The 17787-nt window shown below is 46.0% G+C and overlaps 2 protein-coding genes across 10 annotated transcripts in view; both read left to right on the forward strand.

Moving 5' to 3' along the window:
* The window catches only part of NR2C1 (nuclear receptor subfamily 2 group C member 1), a 104580-nt gene that overhangs the window by 61225 nt on the left and 25568 nt on the right, over window positions 1-17787 (forward strand). For all 8 annotated transcript variants that reach the window (XM_067559799.1, XM_067559796.1, XM_067559794.1 and 5 more), the window contains one exon: window positions 6261-6445. In XM_067559799.1, the coding sequence (XP_067415900.1) occupies window positions 6261-6445 (185 nt within the window). The remainder of the gene's footprint in view (window positions 1-6260; window positions 6446-17787) is intronic.
* Window positions 8295-11365, forward strand: LOC137160868 (uncharacterized). 2 transcript variants are annotated; one of them, XM_067559804.1, is made up of 3 exons: window positions 8299-8443; window positions 9656-9896; window positions 10817-11365. In XM_067559804.1, the coding sequence occupies exons 1-3, from the start codon at window positions 8360-8362 to the stop codon at window positions 11218-11220; spliced, it is 729 nt and encodes a 242-aa protein (XP_067415905.1). In that variant the 5' UTR covers window positions 8299-8359; the 3' UTR covers window positions 11221-11365. The 2 variants fall into 2 exon arrangements, with proteins under 2 accessions (XP_067415904.1, XP_067415905.1); XM_067559803.1 differs by having other exon boundaries at window positions 8295-9896.

Genomic DNA, 17787 nt, shown 5'->3' on the forward strand with positions numbered 1-17787 from the left:
GAACCATGTATATAGTCTCATGAAACTAAGTACTGTTTCAGAATTCATGACAGTCATTGGGGTGGGAAAGAAAATATAGTTTCTTAGTTCTGGTGGTTTCTTCATTTACTCTAATGCTTTTTTCTTTCTTCAACTAATGTTCACGTCCCCTATTCTGTTCTCATGCATTTTGCCCTGCTTGCTGCATCTGGCAAAGATCTGGTCAAAAGATGTTTGTTCCCTTTACGAGCAGGACAGTGAAAATGAAAGAATGAATAAGTAATTAAATAAAACATGGCATACTGGAGAGGGCAGCTTCATTGTTGCCTGCAGGTATGCATGCTCTTTTCTTAAAGTAATTTTTAATGGGGGAAAAGGTTGCTTGCTGACTGGCTGCCTACCATAAGCTACTGGGTAACTTATGGGCTATTTAGCAGCTAAATCAAGAAGTTAAAAAAAAAATTATACTTTGTTGTAGTGGTATGGCTTCCCTGCATGCTTAGGCTGACATGACTTCTCATCCATTTCTTCTTCACAAACATCCTCCCTCTACTTCTGACTGGCTTACAACATACAGAACATATCAAGGAAATTTTACAGATGAAACGCTGAAAAGATCATATTCAGTTACAATAGCCCAAGTGCCAGTAAGTATTTGAACAGTGAATCGGGGTGGTAGAGACAATAATTGTCATTTATTAGCTACACTTAATCTGTAATTTACCTAGAGGATTACAGTGATGGGCACAATACAAACAGAATAATAAATGAAGCTACCCTGAATTGTGCACTCAATTTTCCTGCTCCTCCTCCCCCACATTTTTACATACATTTTTGCGTTTTACCACTTTCCCCATATTTTTTCTCTCTTTCTGCTCTGTATACCCAATTTTGACTTTGCACCATTCCAGTACCATGTGATATATCAGACCAGATTCTATTTATACTTACTGTTTCTGTATTGATTACACCAAAGAGTTTGCTGAAAGCAGCTTATGACTGCTTCTAATGATTCTTATTAACTGGATGTAGCGTGTGTAGAAATTGTGTTGATATAACATGTGTGATGGCACTGTCTACTATAGAAGAGTGACCCATAGCTGACCCCAGGAAGGTTAGTGGGTTACAGATTGTTGTAATGAGCCATAAATCCAGTGTCTTTATTAAGTCCAGTGTCGAACAAAGCTATGAATTTAAGCTCCCAGATTCATCTTTGAAGGTGTTGTGCAGGTTTCCTACAAAGATGAGGACTGACGTGTCAGATATGGAGTGATCGTTCTGTGAGATATGTTCACCCACGAGTGATAGGGTGTTTTTGTCTTTTATCATTTTTCTGTTTGAGTTCATTCGAAATCATAGAGATTGTCTTGTTCTTCAAGTGATGCTCCTTACTGTATTCCACTGAGGGTTTACTCATGTGTACCATGCGTCCGGAGCTGGAGAATTTGAAAATAGTAGTGTCCATTGTTCTGCGCCTGCGCCCTTCTTCTTCGAGTGCTTGCTTATGTCCATTCCCAATTTACGTGTGTGTGCACACCACAGGCGCCAGTGCTGGAAAAATTTTCTCCTAGTGGTACTTGTACAAGCTGGCTCTAGCCCCCCTTGCAGCGGCAGCATATAAGCGCCGCTGGCTCCCGTCCCTCTCAGTTCCTTCTTGCCGCCAGTGATGGTGCTGGAATGAGACTTGCCTTTGCAAGTTTTCTTCGTTAAACCTAGTGGTTTATTCATTGTTTTAGTGTGTATAGTTACTTGTTTGATTACAGTTAGTTCTAGTTTGCTTGTTGTTTGAATCCCAGGGTCAGGGCATGCCCTGTTCCCCTGGGTTTAAATCCTGCACTTTGTGTAAAAAGCCTGTGCCAAGGAGCGACCCTCATCAAAGTTGTCTAAAGCGTCTGTGGGAAGCTCACGTCCGCGAGAGGTGTAAAATCTGTAAAAGTTTTTGCCCATGGACTAAGAGAGACTGGGATATCCATCTCAGGGCCATTCTGATGGGAGTCGGCTCTTAGACCAGTGTCGAAGCCTGGCAGGTCAGACTCTGCACCGAGCATGACAGCCTTGGCGCACAGTGCCCCTCCAGTGCCCTCTTCCTCCTCCTGGCACTGATCTCCTTCCCCGGTTCTGAAGAAGAGGTCGAAGAAGATCCACGCAGAACGGGGACACTCTCCTGCATGGACATCTGCAGGGCAGCTACCTGGTCATCGGTACATACCTTCGCGTCCCACTGTGCCTTGACGCAGCAAGCTCGGGACAATGCTGGCTTCGGTAGAGCAGTGTTTCAAGTGTCATGTCCATGAACTTCTACCCGCCTCCAGAGACACTGCTGGTGAGTCACCTAAATTGGGAATAGAAATGAGCAAGCACTCGACGAAGAAAGAACGGTTACTTACCTTGTAACTGTTGTTCTTTGAGATGTGTTGCTCATGACCATTGCACACCTGCCCTCCTTCCCCTCAGTCGGAGTTCAAGCAAGAAGGAACTGAGAGGGGAAGGAGAGCTAGCGGTGCCTATGTATGGGTGCATGTGAATGCTGCTGCAGGGGGCGCTAGAGCCTGAATGTACGCATACCACTAGGGGAAAAAGTTTTCCGGCACCAGTGCATATGGCATGCTCACACACCTAAACTGAGAATGGACATGAGCAACGCATCTCGAAGAACAACAGTTACAAAGTAAGTAACCATTCTTTGCCTTGCCTCTTGGTTTCATCCAAAGTGCTAAAGCCCGGGGCAGACTAACCATGTCTCCAGTTCCTTCTCACCGCCGCATGGTTAGTGTCCTCTTGCGTGTGATGCACCTTTAAAAAGAGTATAGTTGTATATAAATTTTTTGTAGTATTTAGCTTTTTTACTTTTTTTTGCATAGTTTTTAGTCATTTTAGTAGTCATTTAGAGTTGATTTGGGACTTTTGGGGGAATCTGTTTACTTGTAAACACCCTCCCTCCCCCATACCCACACACAGGTACTGGACTATGCGAAAGACCCAAGGCTTTAAAATCTGCACTTCCAGCCCGTATTCCTTCTCAATCCAAACTGCCTGGTACTGCTTAGGAGAGGCCTACATTTCATCCAGGTGCAGGATCTGCCAGTCCTTCCCGAGGTGTACCTGAGAAGCCTGGGCTCTCTGCCTCAAGAAACACCTCATGGAAGTTGCCATGAGACCTCAGTCGGACCCAGGTCGGGGAACACCCCCTGTACGTTGGCCTGAGACAATCAAGAGTGCACCTCTGACTGCAGAGATCAAGTTCAGCTCTGGTAGTACCACCACTATCGACCACATGCCAGGGCCTAGTCAGGAGGTAATGCACATAAGCATGGCAGTAGGATTTCCTCTAAACCAAAGAAGGAGGACACACCTTCCATGAGTTCCAGCCACAGGGAAGCAGCTCACTCTAGATGTATAAACATGACAGGAAACCACACAAACCAGCAGATCTGCCAGTACTGGGTACTGAGGTGCACACATTGTCAACATCGGCCTCCCTTAAGGTATGGGAAGTCCACCGCTTTGGCACCAGTTCCAGCTACAGAAAGGTACCATTAATGCTAGGGAGTTTGGGAAACGTGCCAGAGCCCCAGGAACTATTTGCCATGGGAGAATCAAGATCTCCACATCTTCTTCTACCTTTATGGAGGCCAGATCTCCCACCAAAGACATAATGCAGTCAAAGCACTCTTTGCCACATCCTTTAGTGGTCTACATGCTTCCACCGGCTCCAACAGTACCACCAATGGAACCAGGGTCCAAGTTTTCATCCTCAGAGGATTTAGATGAAGCGCAGGGGCCACCCATCCCTTACTGTCACTATGAGTATCCGAAGAGGTCATCTACATTGTGGCAATATCCTCCTCTCCAACTGCAGAGGAGCCACTGGTTCCACATACCCTTGGGCCCATTGCAGCACCCTCTGGATCCATCATGCTGACCATCATTCGGGATCCTGACCCCAATACTCATCCATGGAACCTGCCCATTCTGCGAGGGAGACTTCGCTTTTCCTTCCCCATTTAGACCACCCTCAAGTAGGCACTCCAAACGATCATGGCAGAAGAACCTGTCAGTCAGATTCCAATGGTACTTCTGAAACTTCTGGCTGCAAGGAATGTGTGCCAAGCATTTCTCCCATTCATCTGCTCCCATCATGTGCTCATCATTTCAGACAACACCACTGCTGTTTATTACATCAACAAACAAGGGGGCACAAAGTCAACCACTCTGTATGCGGAGGTGGTCAATCAATGGAACTGATGCATCACCTTCAAGATCCTGTTATCTGTAGCCTATCTTCTGGGGTCTCAGAACGTGATTGCAGACTCTCTCAGCAGAAGATTAGTGGGCAATCATGAGTGGGAACTCCACAACACTGGAGTAAGCAACATCTTCAACCAATGGGGGACTCCGATCAGAGACCTTTTCACTTCCCATGCCAACAACAAATGCAGCACATACTGCTCCAGGATGTTATTGCTGTCCACTCTCAAGGCAATACTCTCATATTCTGCTGGTCAGACCAGATCAACTGCGCCTTCCCTATCACCATCACTCCTGTCACAAGTACTCCACAAATCAGGTGGGAGAGAGCAACAGTCCTCCTGATCGCCCCATTCTGGCCCAGACAGTTTTGATTTCCCAGTCTTTTCCATATGTCAGTCGTCCCGCCACTTCCCAGCCCCACTTTCCCCAAGCTGCTAACACAATTCAATGGCAAGATCAGACATCCTGATCTGCAGACACTTCACCTCAGAGCATTGTATTTGGATGGGCATCTTCTCTAGAATGTATGTGTTCGTCAGAAGTGCAAGGCATCCTAGCGAGCAGTAGGAAAGAGTCCAGTAGGTGATCCTAATGAGCCAAATGGAACCATTTCACCTCCTGAGCCCAACAGAAAGAGCTTTCCCTAGAGGAAGTGGAAATTCCCTTCTTTTGGATTACTTTCTGTCCTTAAAAATATTGGGGCTCGCCCTCAATTCTCACAAGGTCCACCTAGCAGCAATTAGCACCTTCTACCGCCTTCCCCCCTTTCCTCCCCACTGCTCTCCCCAGTGGAAGGGTACTCTGTATTTACACACCCATTGACTGCTAGATTTTGGAAAGACCTCATCAAAATGTTTGTACCTGCATAACCTATCGCTCCCCAGTGGGACCTCAGCCTCATTCTATCGGCACTAATGAAACAATCCTTTGAGCCACTGGCTTCATGCTCTATGTTTCTATTTTCCATTAACGTCGCCTTCCTTGTAGTTATCACTTTGGTGAGAAGATAGGTGAACTTGGGGCCATGACGGTGGACCTTCCTTTCACCACTTTCCATTAGAATAAGGTCTCCCTGTGCCTACATCTCAAGTTTTTATCAAAGGTTGTATCCCAGTTTCATCTCAACCAACCCATCCACTTACCCCCGGCTTGCCTGCATACTGGGCTCGCAGGGGGGCGGCAGCCGCCCGCACCTGCTCACAGCTGGGAGCCTGGGGGCAGCCTCCCATGCCCCAGCTCAGAGCCAGGTGGCAGCCACCCACACCTTGCCTGCCTTGCTGGGCTTGTAGCCAGGCAACAGCCGCCTGCGGCATCCTGGGCTGACAGTGGGATGGCAGCCACCCATGCCCCTGTTCAGAGCTGGACGGCAGGCACCCACGGCTTACCCACATCCCAGGCTTGCAGCACCAGCAGGGCGGCAGCCGCCCACACCCCTGTTCAGAGCTTGGTGACAGCCGCCCGCCTCCCGGGCTCACAGCTGGGCAGCAGTGCCCTGCTGCTTGCTCGCATCCCAGGCCTGCACCCTAGCTCAGAGCCAGGGGGCAGCCTCTCGCACCTGGGGCTCGCAGCCAGGAGCCCAGCAGCAGCTACCGTTGTACTGCCTGGTCCCAGCTCCAAGGTGGGAGGCTTGCTCGTCCCACCTCTTATTTGTCAGTTCCACTGCTCTAGTAGAGTGGTGAAATTGAGAACCATGACAACCCCTCCACCGCTCTAAGGGGACGCAGTGTCTACGCTGACACTGTATCGTCCTAGCTCTGCCTACAAAAGGCCTACGCGTCTCATGGAGTTGGTTTTATTTTGTTGAAAAAACAGGACAATTTTGTTGGCGGGGAGGTGACTGTAGTGTGTAAACCAGCACTGTTTTGTCGACAAAAGCTGACTTTTGTCGACAAAACTTTCTAGTGTAGACTAGGCCTCAGTCGCTCACGGGGTGGCTTATAACGTAAGTTATACCAAAGTAAGTGGTAGTGTAGACCTGGTCTTTGGTGCTGCCAGTGTGAAAGGATTAAAGCTATACTTTTTTTCCGTAGGTGGAGGCATGTCAAGGAGATTTAAGCACACTGGCAAATGTGGTAACCTCATTAGCAACTCTCAGTAAGTCCAAAGACATGTCTCAAAGTAGTGCTGAGATGTCTTTGATTGAAAGTTTAAGCAACGGAGATACATCATTGTCTGAACTCCATCAAGAAGAGCAAGCAAGTGGTGATGTTACCAGGTAAGGCGCACTACAGTATTTACATGTTTAAATATAATTCTTTTTGGTAATCTCACTCAAGTACCCAAGCAAACAATGCAGACAGTTCCTCTTCTGTAAAAATCATTACCTTAACATACTGAATATGTGATGAAGAATAACCATACAGAAGTTGCTAATTGAGTTCTGAGTATAATTTTGCAGTGAAGTTCCATTTAGAAATAAATATGAGTAAATTATGTTTGTGTTTTGAAGGAATTTAAATGTAACTTTGGTGGCTGATTTATATTCCCGTGATTGTCATGAGTAGTAGGCCTTGGCCCATATACTATATACTCTTTTAGTACTTTGTTCCACATAGAAAAATTTATTTGTTCATAAGCCCCATCTACACAGGAACTTAGCCTAAACAATGCCAGTTCAGTCACCTGGAATGCTCATAAAATATTTTCTGTCCATACAGAAGTGCTTCATAAATCTTTTCAGTACTATTACAGAGGCATTTACCTAGAGTACATCTTACAGATCCTTTGACTGCATTGGTTTTAGTTTGAACCATTTCAGTGCTAGTGTAGGTAGGATAAGTGGGCAATTCAGCAGTGCTGGTCAAGTTAATCCTTCCAGCACAATCTAACCCAATCTTTCCTGTCAGCTCAAGCATTGGCCCAACAGCAGCCAAGGTAGTATTTATTCACTGTATACCATCCATTCTGTACACTCAGAGCCAAAAATTATTGTATTACACCGGTGTAAATTTAGAATAGATCCATTGGCATTATGATTGGTGCAAACTAGTCTAGTTCCAGTTAATGCAGCTGAGAATCTGGCATCTAGACTTTAGTTTGTTTTATTCTGTATTTATTCTATTATTGCAAGCAGAATTCTTGTCCTGTTTCTTTCATTATGTACACCTACCTCTTTCAGTATCCTACCCAATTTCCACTGAAGTCAGTGTGTGTCTTTCCATTGATATCAATAGGCGCCTCATTGGGCCCTCACTGCACACTAATCAACCTGTATACCATATCTGACAGGACATTGGAGAATATAATAGTATGTGATGATGTACTTTAAGACTAAAGTGTACACATGCACAAGGGGGCAGAAGTAAGATAGCACAGGCAACCTTCATGTTTCCTTACACTTTTCAGTGCCTAACTTCGCACCCTTTAATGTTCTTGTACATATTTTTTTTAAATTGCAATCTATATATTGTCTACATTAATGACCAAGATGGGAGAGCTTTAACCTTGCATAATAAATCCTTCTCATAAGTCATTAAAAGGGAGTTTCACCTCAGATAATCCACATTTGAGGAAAAATTGTTTCAAATATAAAAATGAAGATTTGATCTAAGGCCACGTCTGTACTAGAAAGTTTTACTGGTAGAATTTTTGCTGGCATACAGTTGCCAGTGTGGCAATTTCAATAGAGCACTTGCACACTTGGCTTATTTTATCGGTGCCGTGTATTCTTATAGGGTGAGGTTTTCTCAACAAATGGTGCTTCCAATGTGTCTCATGCTACCATCAGCACACTGCCTTCTGGGATATTTTGGAAGGGTATTGTGGAATACCAGCACTCCTTTAAAGGAATTGTGGGAGCTTGAGGTCAAGTTTCTACAGTCTGTTCCATACCATAGTTGTCTTGTTTTGTGCTATTTTTAAAATATCCACAGCTCCTCAAGCTGGTTTTCAATCTTTCTGCCATCTTGCTGGCAGAAGCATGGATGCTGAACAGGTCAGTGGAGTTCTCATGTCTATTTTAGAGACAGGCGCCTGATTCTTCTGGATTCTTCAAAAACTACCACAGCAGCTGGGTATGTAGACAATCACTGATATCTGCAGAATGTCACATTCCTGGAGTTGTGTGTCAAGCTCATCCCAGCTTTGCAGCACAGAGACACCAAATGAGAGCTGTTTTAACAGTGGAAAAATGGATGGCAGTCACGCTATGGAAGCTTGCGACTCTCGATTGTTATCAGCTGGGGACTACCTGTTTACTGCTGGAAAATCTATGGTGAGGGCTGTCATCTTTCAGGTGTACAAGGCCTGTTCTGCTGCACAGGATTGTGACTATGGGCAATGTTACAGGAAATAATAGATGGATTCAGTGCAGTGGGCTTCACAAACTGTGCCACCCTTACTTCTCTACTGCTGCTGGCTACTGCCTTCAGAGCTGGGTGGCAGTACATATACATGTGTGTGTGGAGGGGGGACATAAATTACTACAGACACAGGGGGGCGCAGTCAAATAAGTTTGAGAACAACTGCAATAATAGACAGGACACATATCCTGATTCTGGGCGCCCCACCCTTATTTCTGTGTACATAAGTGGAAAGGGATATTTTTCCATGGTTATGCAAGCACTGGTGGTTCACTGGGAATGTTTTACTTGACATTAACATAGGGTGGTCAGGGAAGGTGCATAATCCCCACATTTTTAGGAATGCAAGCCTTTTGAAAAAGCTATGTGCAGGCATATTTTTCCCAGACTGGCACATTCACGTTGGTGGGGTTCCAATATCAACTCTGATTATTGGAGACCCATCCTACTCTTTGGCCTGGTCTACACTGACAATGTAGGTCGACGTAATGCGGCTTACGTCGGCCGCATAAAGTGTGCGTCTCCACTGGCACGTCAGTTCCGCCAACCTAAAACATAGTAAAATTCAACTTAATAAAACCACCTCCACAAGTGGTGGAGCGCGGCAGTCGAATTCTGTGGGTCGAATGAGCGTCAGTGTAGGCAAAGCACAACGTAAATCGATGTCATTGGCCTCTGGGAGGTATCCCATAATGCTCTGTCGTGACCGCTGTGCACATTCGCAGTCTGCTACATTGTGGCCACATAAACAAGCGACAGCTCCTCTCCACAAGCCCTGGGAAATTTTGAATTCCCATTTCCTGTTTGGTCAGCGAGGGGAGAGCTTGCCCCCACAACTTATCATGGCAACTGCACGCGCCAGACATGCTCCAGCCTGGAGTCAATGTGAGGTCTTGGATCTCATCGGTCTGTGGGGCAAAGAGTCTGTACTGGCTCAGCTCTGAGCAAGCAAAAGAAATTTGGATATTTACGAGAAGATATCTCACGGCATGTTGAAGAAGGGGCCCAACAGGGACACGCAGCAGTGCCGCATTAAGATCAAAGAGCTGAGGCAGGCGTATCAGAAAACTAGGGAAGCTAACAACTGTTCTGACTTGTCACCCAAAACATGCCACTTTTACAAGGAGCTGCATGCAATACTCGGCGGAGACCCCACCACTATGCCACCATGCAGCATTGATACCTCGGGGGAATCCGAGGCCAGGATGAATGAGGACAAGTCCGTGGATGAAGAGGAGGAGGAGAAGAAGGATGAGAACAGGGTATCCCTTCTCCCTGAAAGCCAGGCGCTATTTGCAACACAGGAGCAGCCCATCCAGACACAGGAAACCGTGACTGACTGGGATGCTGGGGAAGGCACATCTGGTGAGTATGTACTGCAAATTGCATGTCTTTGGTTATATCCTCTGTCCATAATCTTGTACCAGCGTGAAAAAGTGGTGTGTGTGGCGGTGGGGCTGTGCTTCCTCATACTTGGTGTGCTTAAGCATTGGGTTCACCCCGGAAAAGATTATTTGTGTGCACAGGGATGCTCCGAGAATCCTCCATGCATATCTCCAGGAAGTTTTCATGCGGGTACTCTGCAATCCTTTGTAGAAGGTTTCTTTGGAAGGCAACCTTATTTCTTCCACCGTGATAGGACACTTTCCCCTGCCACTCTGTTATTAATTGTGCAGACCTCATCGTGGAACACAGCATAGCAGCATAAGGGCCAGGCCTGTAGCCAAATGTTTGTGTAAATCCTCCCTTTCTGCCTGTGTGACCCTCAGCAGGCTGATATCACTCGTGTTTACCTAGGGAAGATGGCGCACATTTACAGTACCCACCCAAGAAAGTTTTTTAAAGTGTGTGTTATTGCACAGCCAGGAATGGTTTATTGGTTCAGCACACCACAAATCCCTAAGCAGGACGTTGTTCCTATGGGCTTTGGTCACCTGCAAACGGGTTCCCATTTTTTCTTCCAGAGACAGTTAACCCATATCCCCCCCGATACCCTTTCCACCACCTTTTAAAAGCCTGATCATTTGGGAGCCCGACTTTCATGCTGTTCTAGAGAGGATGGACTTGTGCAGCATGGGCCTCAGGGATTTCCCTATCATAGATGCACTCGCCCCTTACTTACCATGGCTGGAATGGCACTCCAACCCCTGCAATAGTCAGACAATGGTATGCGGTTGTAGTCTTCCTTTGGGAATGTTCAGGGGACTTATTTTTACATTGTAACATTGCTTTTCGTCCATGGGATGAGTTAACAATGGGTACTTTGTGCTTTGCTTCCCTCACAGTGGACAACATGGCCTTCAACACACCACCGTCTCATACTCCTGCAGAGCGCCTGTCGCAGATAAGAAGGCGGAAAAAAAAAACCTGGGATGACATGATTAATGAGGTAATGAACACCTCCGCGGCTGCTGACACAGAGCTAAGAGCGTGGAGGATTTCATTATCTGACAAACTGAACATGGACATGGACAACAGGAAGGCAGCACAGGAGTATGATCATTCAACACAAGAAGAGATGCTGCGTATAATGGGTGATCAGTCAGACATGTTGAGGCATCTGGTTGAGCTTCAGGAAGCTCAGCAGCAAGACAGACTCCCTCTGCAGCCTCTGCAAAACTCTGAGCTAACACATTCTTTCCTGGAGGTTGAGCAGGGTGCAGTACATGCTGCACTCCTCACCAGTTGAGGGGAGCAGAAAGGTGATGGCTCCTTTAAGGAGTGGGGATGTGTGATTCTTTCGTGTGTGCACAGCCAAAATGGGTTCTGTATCCCTCATCCCACACAATTCATGTGGAACATTCCATTATCTTCCATTTCCCCTTCTGCGAAGGATCAGCAATAAAGAAAGTACTGCTTTACAATTCATTACTCTTTATTTATTGATAAAAAGGGAATAAAGGGAGGGGGAAGTTCAGGGGGGAGAGTGGATCGGAGGGGGAGGGGGAAGGTTCGTGGAAACATACTGCTTCACAATTCATTATTTATTGATTGATAAGAAAGGAATAAGGGGAGGGGGAAGGAGGGAGGGACTGGAATGGTGGGTCAGGGAAGGAAGGGAACTGGCTCGGTGGGGGATAGACGGGGTGCAAAGTGAAAGCACAGCACAGATCAGCAATGCACATTACTATTGTGTCTCTTTGCAAAAGTGTTTTCTCAATGCTTCCCTGAGGCGCAGCGCTATGCAATTGGCTCTCAGCATTGCAGTGGCTTCTGGCTGCTCAAAATTTGCAGCCAGCCTATCTGCCTCCACAACCCAACCCAATGGGAACTTCTCTCCCTTTGTCTCACAGACATTATGGAGTACACAGCAGGTAGAGATAACTACTGGGATGTTTTTTTCACTGAGGACTAACCTAGTGAGCAGACTTCGCCATCATGCCTTTAAACGTCCAAATGCACATTCCATCACCATTCTGCACTTGCTGAGCCTATTATTAAAATGCTCCTTCTTGCTGTCCAGATGCCTGGTATAGGACTTCATTAGCCAGCGGAGCACGGGGTAGGGAGGATCCCCCAGAATCACCATTGGCATTTCAACATTGCCAATATTTATTTTTGGTTAGGGAAGAAAGTGCCCGCCTGCCCGCCCTTTGAACAGACCTGGGTTCCTAAAGATACTGTGGAAGAACCCAAACTCTGGGGTCCTTACTTACAAGTCCGCTGCCCAATGGTTAGTCCAAAATAAGCCAAGCAACAGATTAGCAAAGTCAAAGTTTATTCTTTACGTAAAGAAGGTGGTCCCTTCAATGTAAGGGGCGACCACTTAACATAAAATTCTAAGAGCTTTTATAGCCTCACACAAACAAGTCTTTATACGTCAGTTTCCATGGTCATACATACTAAAAAAACTGCTTATCTAGGAATTTTCTTAGCTCAGTATTTTCAACTTTCCTTATCCACGTTACAAAGTCTTTCTCTGCATTCCATCCCTGCTGGCGTCTAGGTTCCATAACTACCTTATTAACCCTTAACATTGTAAGATTTAAACTTCTGCTAGAAAGGCACGTTCAATCTCAGGCTTTTGCAGCCATTTCTATTGATCAGCTCTGATAAGAAACAGAGACCCCATCTTCTTTTCCCTTCACAATACACACGTCATGCACCTTTCCAGACCACCCTACATTGATGTTGGTGAAGTGTCCTCTGTAATCCACAAAGGCCTGCAATGCCATTGAGAAGTATCTCTTTCAATTTATGTACTCTGTAGCAAGGTGGTCTGGGGCTAAGATAGAGATGTACGTGCTATCTATGTCCCCTCATCCCCCAGTTTGGGAACCCCATTGCAGAACAGCCTTCCACTATGTCCTCCACATTTCCCAAAGCCACTATCCTTCTTAGCAGAAGTCTGTTAATGGCCCTGCACACTTGCATCACAGCAGCTCCCACGGTGGATTTACCAACTCTGAATTGATTCCCAACTGACCAGTAGCAGTCTGGTGTTGCTAGATTCCACAGAGTAATGGCCACTGTCTACTCCACTGTCAGAGCTGGTCTCAAGTGAGTATTCATGTGTTTCAGGGCTGGGGAGAGCTCTCTGCAAAATTCAAAGAAAGAGGCCTTTCACATTCCAAAGTTCTGCAGCCACTGCTCATCATCCCACACCTTCATAACGATGTGATCCCACCAGTCACTGCTTGTTTCCGGGGACCAGAAGCAGCGCTCCACCGACTGCAGATGGTGCACAACAGCCTGCATCAAACAGGAATTGTTTCGTTCTGTGGCCTTTAGCAAGGTGGGCTCTGTAACATCGCAATTTTCAGCGGTGCGGCTCCTGTCTTGCCCCTGGAAATACTGCAGAATAAGTCATGAGGTATTTATGATGCTCACAATAATAGTGCAGAGCTGAGCAGGCTCCATTCCTCTCAGGCAATGGTGTGCACACAGCAGAGAGTGAAGGGTTTGAAAAAATGGCACGAAAAGGTGATAGTCTGTTTGTTTGGACTGGGACAAGAAGGGGGGGAGTACGTTGCATCATAGGAGGACGACAACCTTCCCAAAAGCCTGTGTGTCTAGTTGCACTGTGGGATAGTTACCCACAGTGCACTGCTTTGATTGTCAACCCAAGCACAGCTAATGGGGATGCAATCCCCCAACGCAATGGGCGTGGTGTGATCAGGCTCCTCTGACTTCTAAAATTCGGCAGGTGAAAGTTGATTTAAAATAAATCAACTGCACTCCACAGTGTAGACATACCCTTTGTTTCCCTGGCTCATGAAGACATACACCAGGAACCTTGATAGCAGCAAGGAAAGATTTAACTGTTGTCTGAGCTGGTGCAGGATGATTGTTGAGTGTGCATTTGGTAGATTTGACCAGTTGCTGGAGAAGCATCATGACTAGGCTGCCTGTTGTGTTTTACATAATATTTGTGAAGCAAAAGGAAACATTACCAGCAGGGCAGAGGAGAGGGAAAATAGAAAGACTGCTGGTATTGAACAGCTGGACAGTTACGAGAGCCTGTCAAGATCCTAGATGTTTAAGGGAGCTCTTAAGAGCGCATTTTAAAAGTGCACCCCATATTCAGCATGGTGGTTTGTATTAATTTGTGTCACTTCATGATTAAATTGTACTTGGTTTGTATATTAGTTTTAAATGAATTCTGAACGCACTTTATGAATCCAATGGTGGAGGACACATAGCTGTTCTGAAAGACAACATAAATCTTGATTTTCACGAAAAAAAACTTTATTGAACAGTAATAAACAAGAAAATTAGTTCTAAGAACATTTAACACCATTTAAAAAGATAGTGCAAAGTGCTGACCATTCTTGTATGAATCACAGCGCAGTAAATGTACAGTCATACCAATTCTCCTTATTTTCCCCTCGGGTTGAGTGCAAGGGATTGCTGTGACATATTATGCTGGCGCCTTGGTGGGTGAGGTGTGTATGGGCCAGGCTGCAGAAACAGAATTGTCTATGTGTTGCAGTGGATGCTGGAGAGTAAGTCTTTGTTCATAACACTTTGTAGCATCTACCTTTGCTGTCTCAGAAGCTGCATAATGTCTTGGTGAACTTCCCTATGCAACTCCTCATATATGTGCCTTTCCTCCAGTCTTTACTCCCCCCACTTCCTTGTCTTATGGGCCACAGACTCTGAGCTCCTGGGGAGATCGAAACATGTTCTCCCCTGTCCATTTCTTCTTCCTCTTGATCAAGGTCTGTCTTTCAGCAGGTGTGGAGGGGGGCCTCTCAGTGATACCTCAGTTGAGGCTGCTGATAAACAAGACTCTAAGATATTGTGTTAAAGGGTTAGTCAGTAGGAAATAAGAGAAAAAATTGCCATAACAATATTCATGAAAGTATGCAATGGGTCAGACTTGCTTTAGGACAGTTCAACAGCATAATGAGTATATGGGGGCCACTTTTCAAAACTTGTAGCTCTGAAGATTTTGGGATGGTCTGCCATGTGTCCTGGGTAATAAGTGTAGGTAGTGTAGTGCAGTAAATATTGCTAAACTTATTACAGGCAGTGGTGATTCTGGTTGATGTATATCATTCATGAGGATACCAAAGGCCCAGAGGAAGTAACTGCTTAAGGCCGTCTGGGTCCATATGCTGCCGGCCTTGTCACACCAATGGTGCTGTAGGTGCTTGTTGTGGGGTGGATGGAAAAGTTTCCTATCACGGTGGAAGAAACAAAGAAGTCCTCCTGAGAAATGTTCAGACAAAATTTAAATCCTACTTGAAAACTTTGTTGAGATTGTGCCAAATGATAAGAGATTTATTCCAAGATCAACCAAAAACTCCAAAAAAAGGGGGGGGGGAGGTGTCTGAGGCCCATGAACAAAATATTTTTTTTAAAAGCTCGATACGCCTCCCTAAGCTCTTTGCTGCTTCCTCAATGGGTTCCTCCTCTGGGCAAGTCTGGGTTAGTTTAACAGGCTGTAGAAGAGCTCCCTGTTTTCTGCAGGGATTGCGTTTTCTATATCCCCCTCGACTGTGAACTCTTCATTGCTGTGTACTGATGGGTTCTTTCTTCTGTGTCTCATGAGGTATCTACAGTCACTTGCAGGGTTGGTTATCTGTCCAGTTATGGCATCCAGTGCCACATAGTTGCAGAAGGTGTGAAGGGGCAGCCCCAGATTTTCCCTTGGCCTCCTTTGCCTTTTGGTAGGACTGGTGCAGTTCCTTCTCCTTCGCCCAGCATTGCTGCTTTTTCCTGTCCTATTCCAGCTTTTGCATCCTTTCTGCAATGTCTGAATAATCTTTATTCCTGCGGCAGTTCCACAGCTAGGCTTGCACTGCCTTTTCTCTCTATACATTGAGGGAAGTCCCGGACTTCTTTCCTAGAACAGGTTGCAGCACATTCTTGCCTGATTCCCCATCCCCCACACCTGTTAGCTGCAGCTTTACTTGATGCCTTAGCTGTATGTGAAAGCAGCTGTGTGTGAAAGAACCAGTAGGAAGAGAAGCATTTCCAAAACACACTGGAGATTTTAAAGGGGGATGGCCTTTGGTCACTGACCTTCTGGCATCAGAATTCAGAATCGGGACCAGAGTAGTCACTGTTGCAGGAACAGGGTCATTGTGGGATTGTTTCTGGAGGACTTTTTGTAACAGTACAGGTAATGCAGCATTCACACAGGCTTTATACCAGTAGAACTGTGCCAATACAGGATTTATGTTGTTTTATGAGGCATGATGTAACTTGATTGACAGACAGCTGAGCTTTACTGACAGGATTCAGAATAGAGTGTGAATGCACCCAAAGATGAGCTAACATCATAAGGCAAACTTTACTGGTAATACTTAGTAGAGTAGATCAGGCCTAAATCTCACATAATTTCCTCAAATATTACCCAAACTTCTTCTAAGAGACTACTCAAAGGAAAGTGAAGTTGAAGCCTTTCAAGAAGGCAAACTGATTTTCTAGTCATTTGTTCTTTCTTATCATCTGTTGGTTGTGGTGCTCACAAACCCAAAATAAAACTTTTACTTTCCTACAATAAATTTAAGCCACGCTTTAAATTTCCAGTTTCTAATTCTCTTTTTGTTGCAACTTAGTCTATTCCTTTTGTTCTCTAGCTGGATAACAACCTAATTGTCCATTTTTATTCTTCCCTACTGCTTGATTAAATCTATATACCCATCAGTGAATGAAGGAGATAGAAAGGAACTTGAATTACTCAGAATAAAGGAAATCCATACTATGCACAACTACTCTGAACACATCTTGTCTCATTTAATGAGCTACAGGTTTATTTTTTTGTCCACTCTAAAAATTATTCCAGGCATTCCTTTCTTTAGAACTTTATCTTGCAGTCTTTACTCATGCTAGTAAATGTTGAAAATAATGGGACTTCCTACATGAACAAGGGCTACAGGACTTGAGCCCTTAAGGCAGCGGTTCTCAACCTGTGGCCTGAAGGGGGGGCTTTCAAAGTGGCCCACTGCTCCCCACCCACTGGCTGCAGAAGGGAGATGCTGCCTAAGGACCCAGGCACAGCGTGTTGCCGTGGGACTACAAGACTGGTGCAGGCCGTTTGCTACAGCCAACAGGATGGGAGATCAGCGCTCCCTTCCCCCTGTAGCAGGGAGTACAGCAAATCACTCTGCCTGGGTCCCTATGTGCTCAGGTCCCTGCTGGAGCCAGAAGGAGGGGAGAACTGATCTTCCATCCCCCTGGCTGCAGAAGGGAGCCACTGCCTAGGGACCCAGGTGGAGCGCACAGGGCTACAGGATGCATGTGGTTCCCCTGCAGCAGCCAGGGGGATGGGAGAGCCTCCTCGCTGAACTTCTTCCATCTGGCTGGGGTTGGTGGGGAGAGGAACTGCTGGCGGAGACTAGTGGCCCTTCAGGATAGTAAAATCTGTGGCCCTCGAGCCAAAAAGGTTGAGAACCACTGCCTTAGGGTAAATCTACATGGCAGCTAGACACCTGTGGCAGGCCCATGCTAGCTGACTCCAGCTCATGGGGCTCAGGTTGCGTGGCTGTTTAGTTGCAGTGTAGACTTCTGAGCTCAGGCTGAAGCCTGGGCTTTAGGACCCTGCAAAGTGGGAGGGTCCCAGAGCTCAGGCTGCAGCCCAACCTTTTAACATGTATACCACAGTTAAACAGCCCCATAGCCTGAGCCTTGGGTTCCTGAATCAGCTGGCATAGGCCATTCACAGGTGTCAGTCTAACTGCAGTATAGATATACCCTTAAGGTGGAAATTCTCAAACTGAGGGGTGCGCCACTGTGGGGGGTGGGGAGGCATGGAATGTATTGGGGAGGGACATGAGAAGCTTTAGGAGAGTGGCGGCCACTGGCC

This window comes from Emydura macquarii, unplaced genomic scaffold (genome assembly GCF_026122565.2).
Source record: "Emydura macquarii macquarii isolate MOO-44397 ecotype Brisbane River unplaced genomic scaffold, CSIRO-AGI_Emac_v2 contig_2205, whole genome shotgun sequence".
Classification (NCBI taxonomy): Eukaryota; Metazoa; Chordata; order Testudines; family Chelidae; genus Emydura; species Emydura macquarii.

Bases quoted from the DNA above. Each gene is read 5' to 3' on its own strand.
- LOC137160868 (XM_067559803.1), top strand. From the start codon at position 9,521: ATGTTGAAGAAGGGGCCCAACAGGGACACGCAGCAGTGCCGCATTAAG. The intron at 9,897-10,816 runs GTGAGTATGTAC...CTTCCCTCACAG, and splicing joins TGCTGGGGAAGGCACATCTG to TGGACAACATGGCCTTCAAC.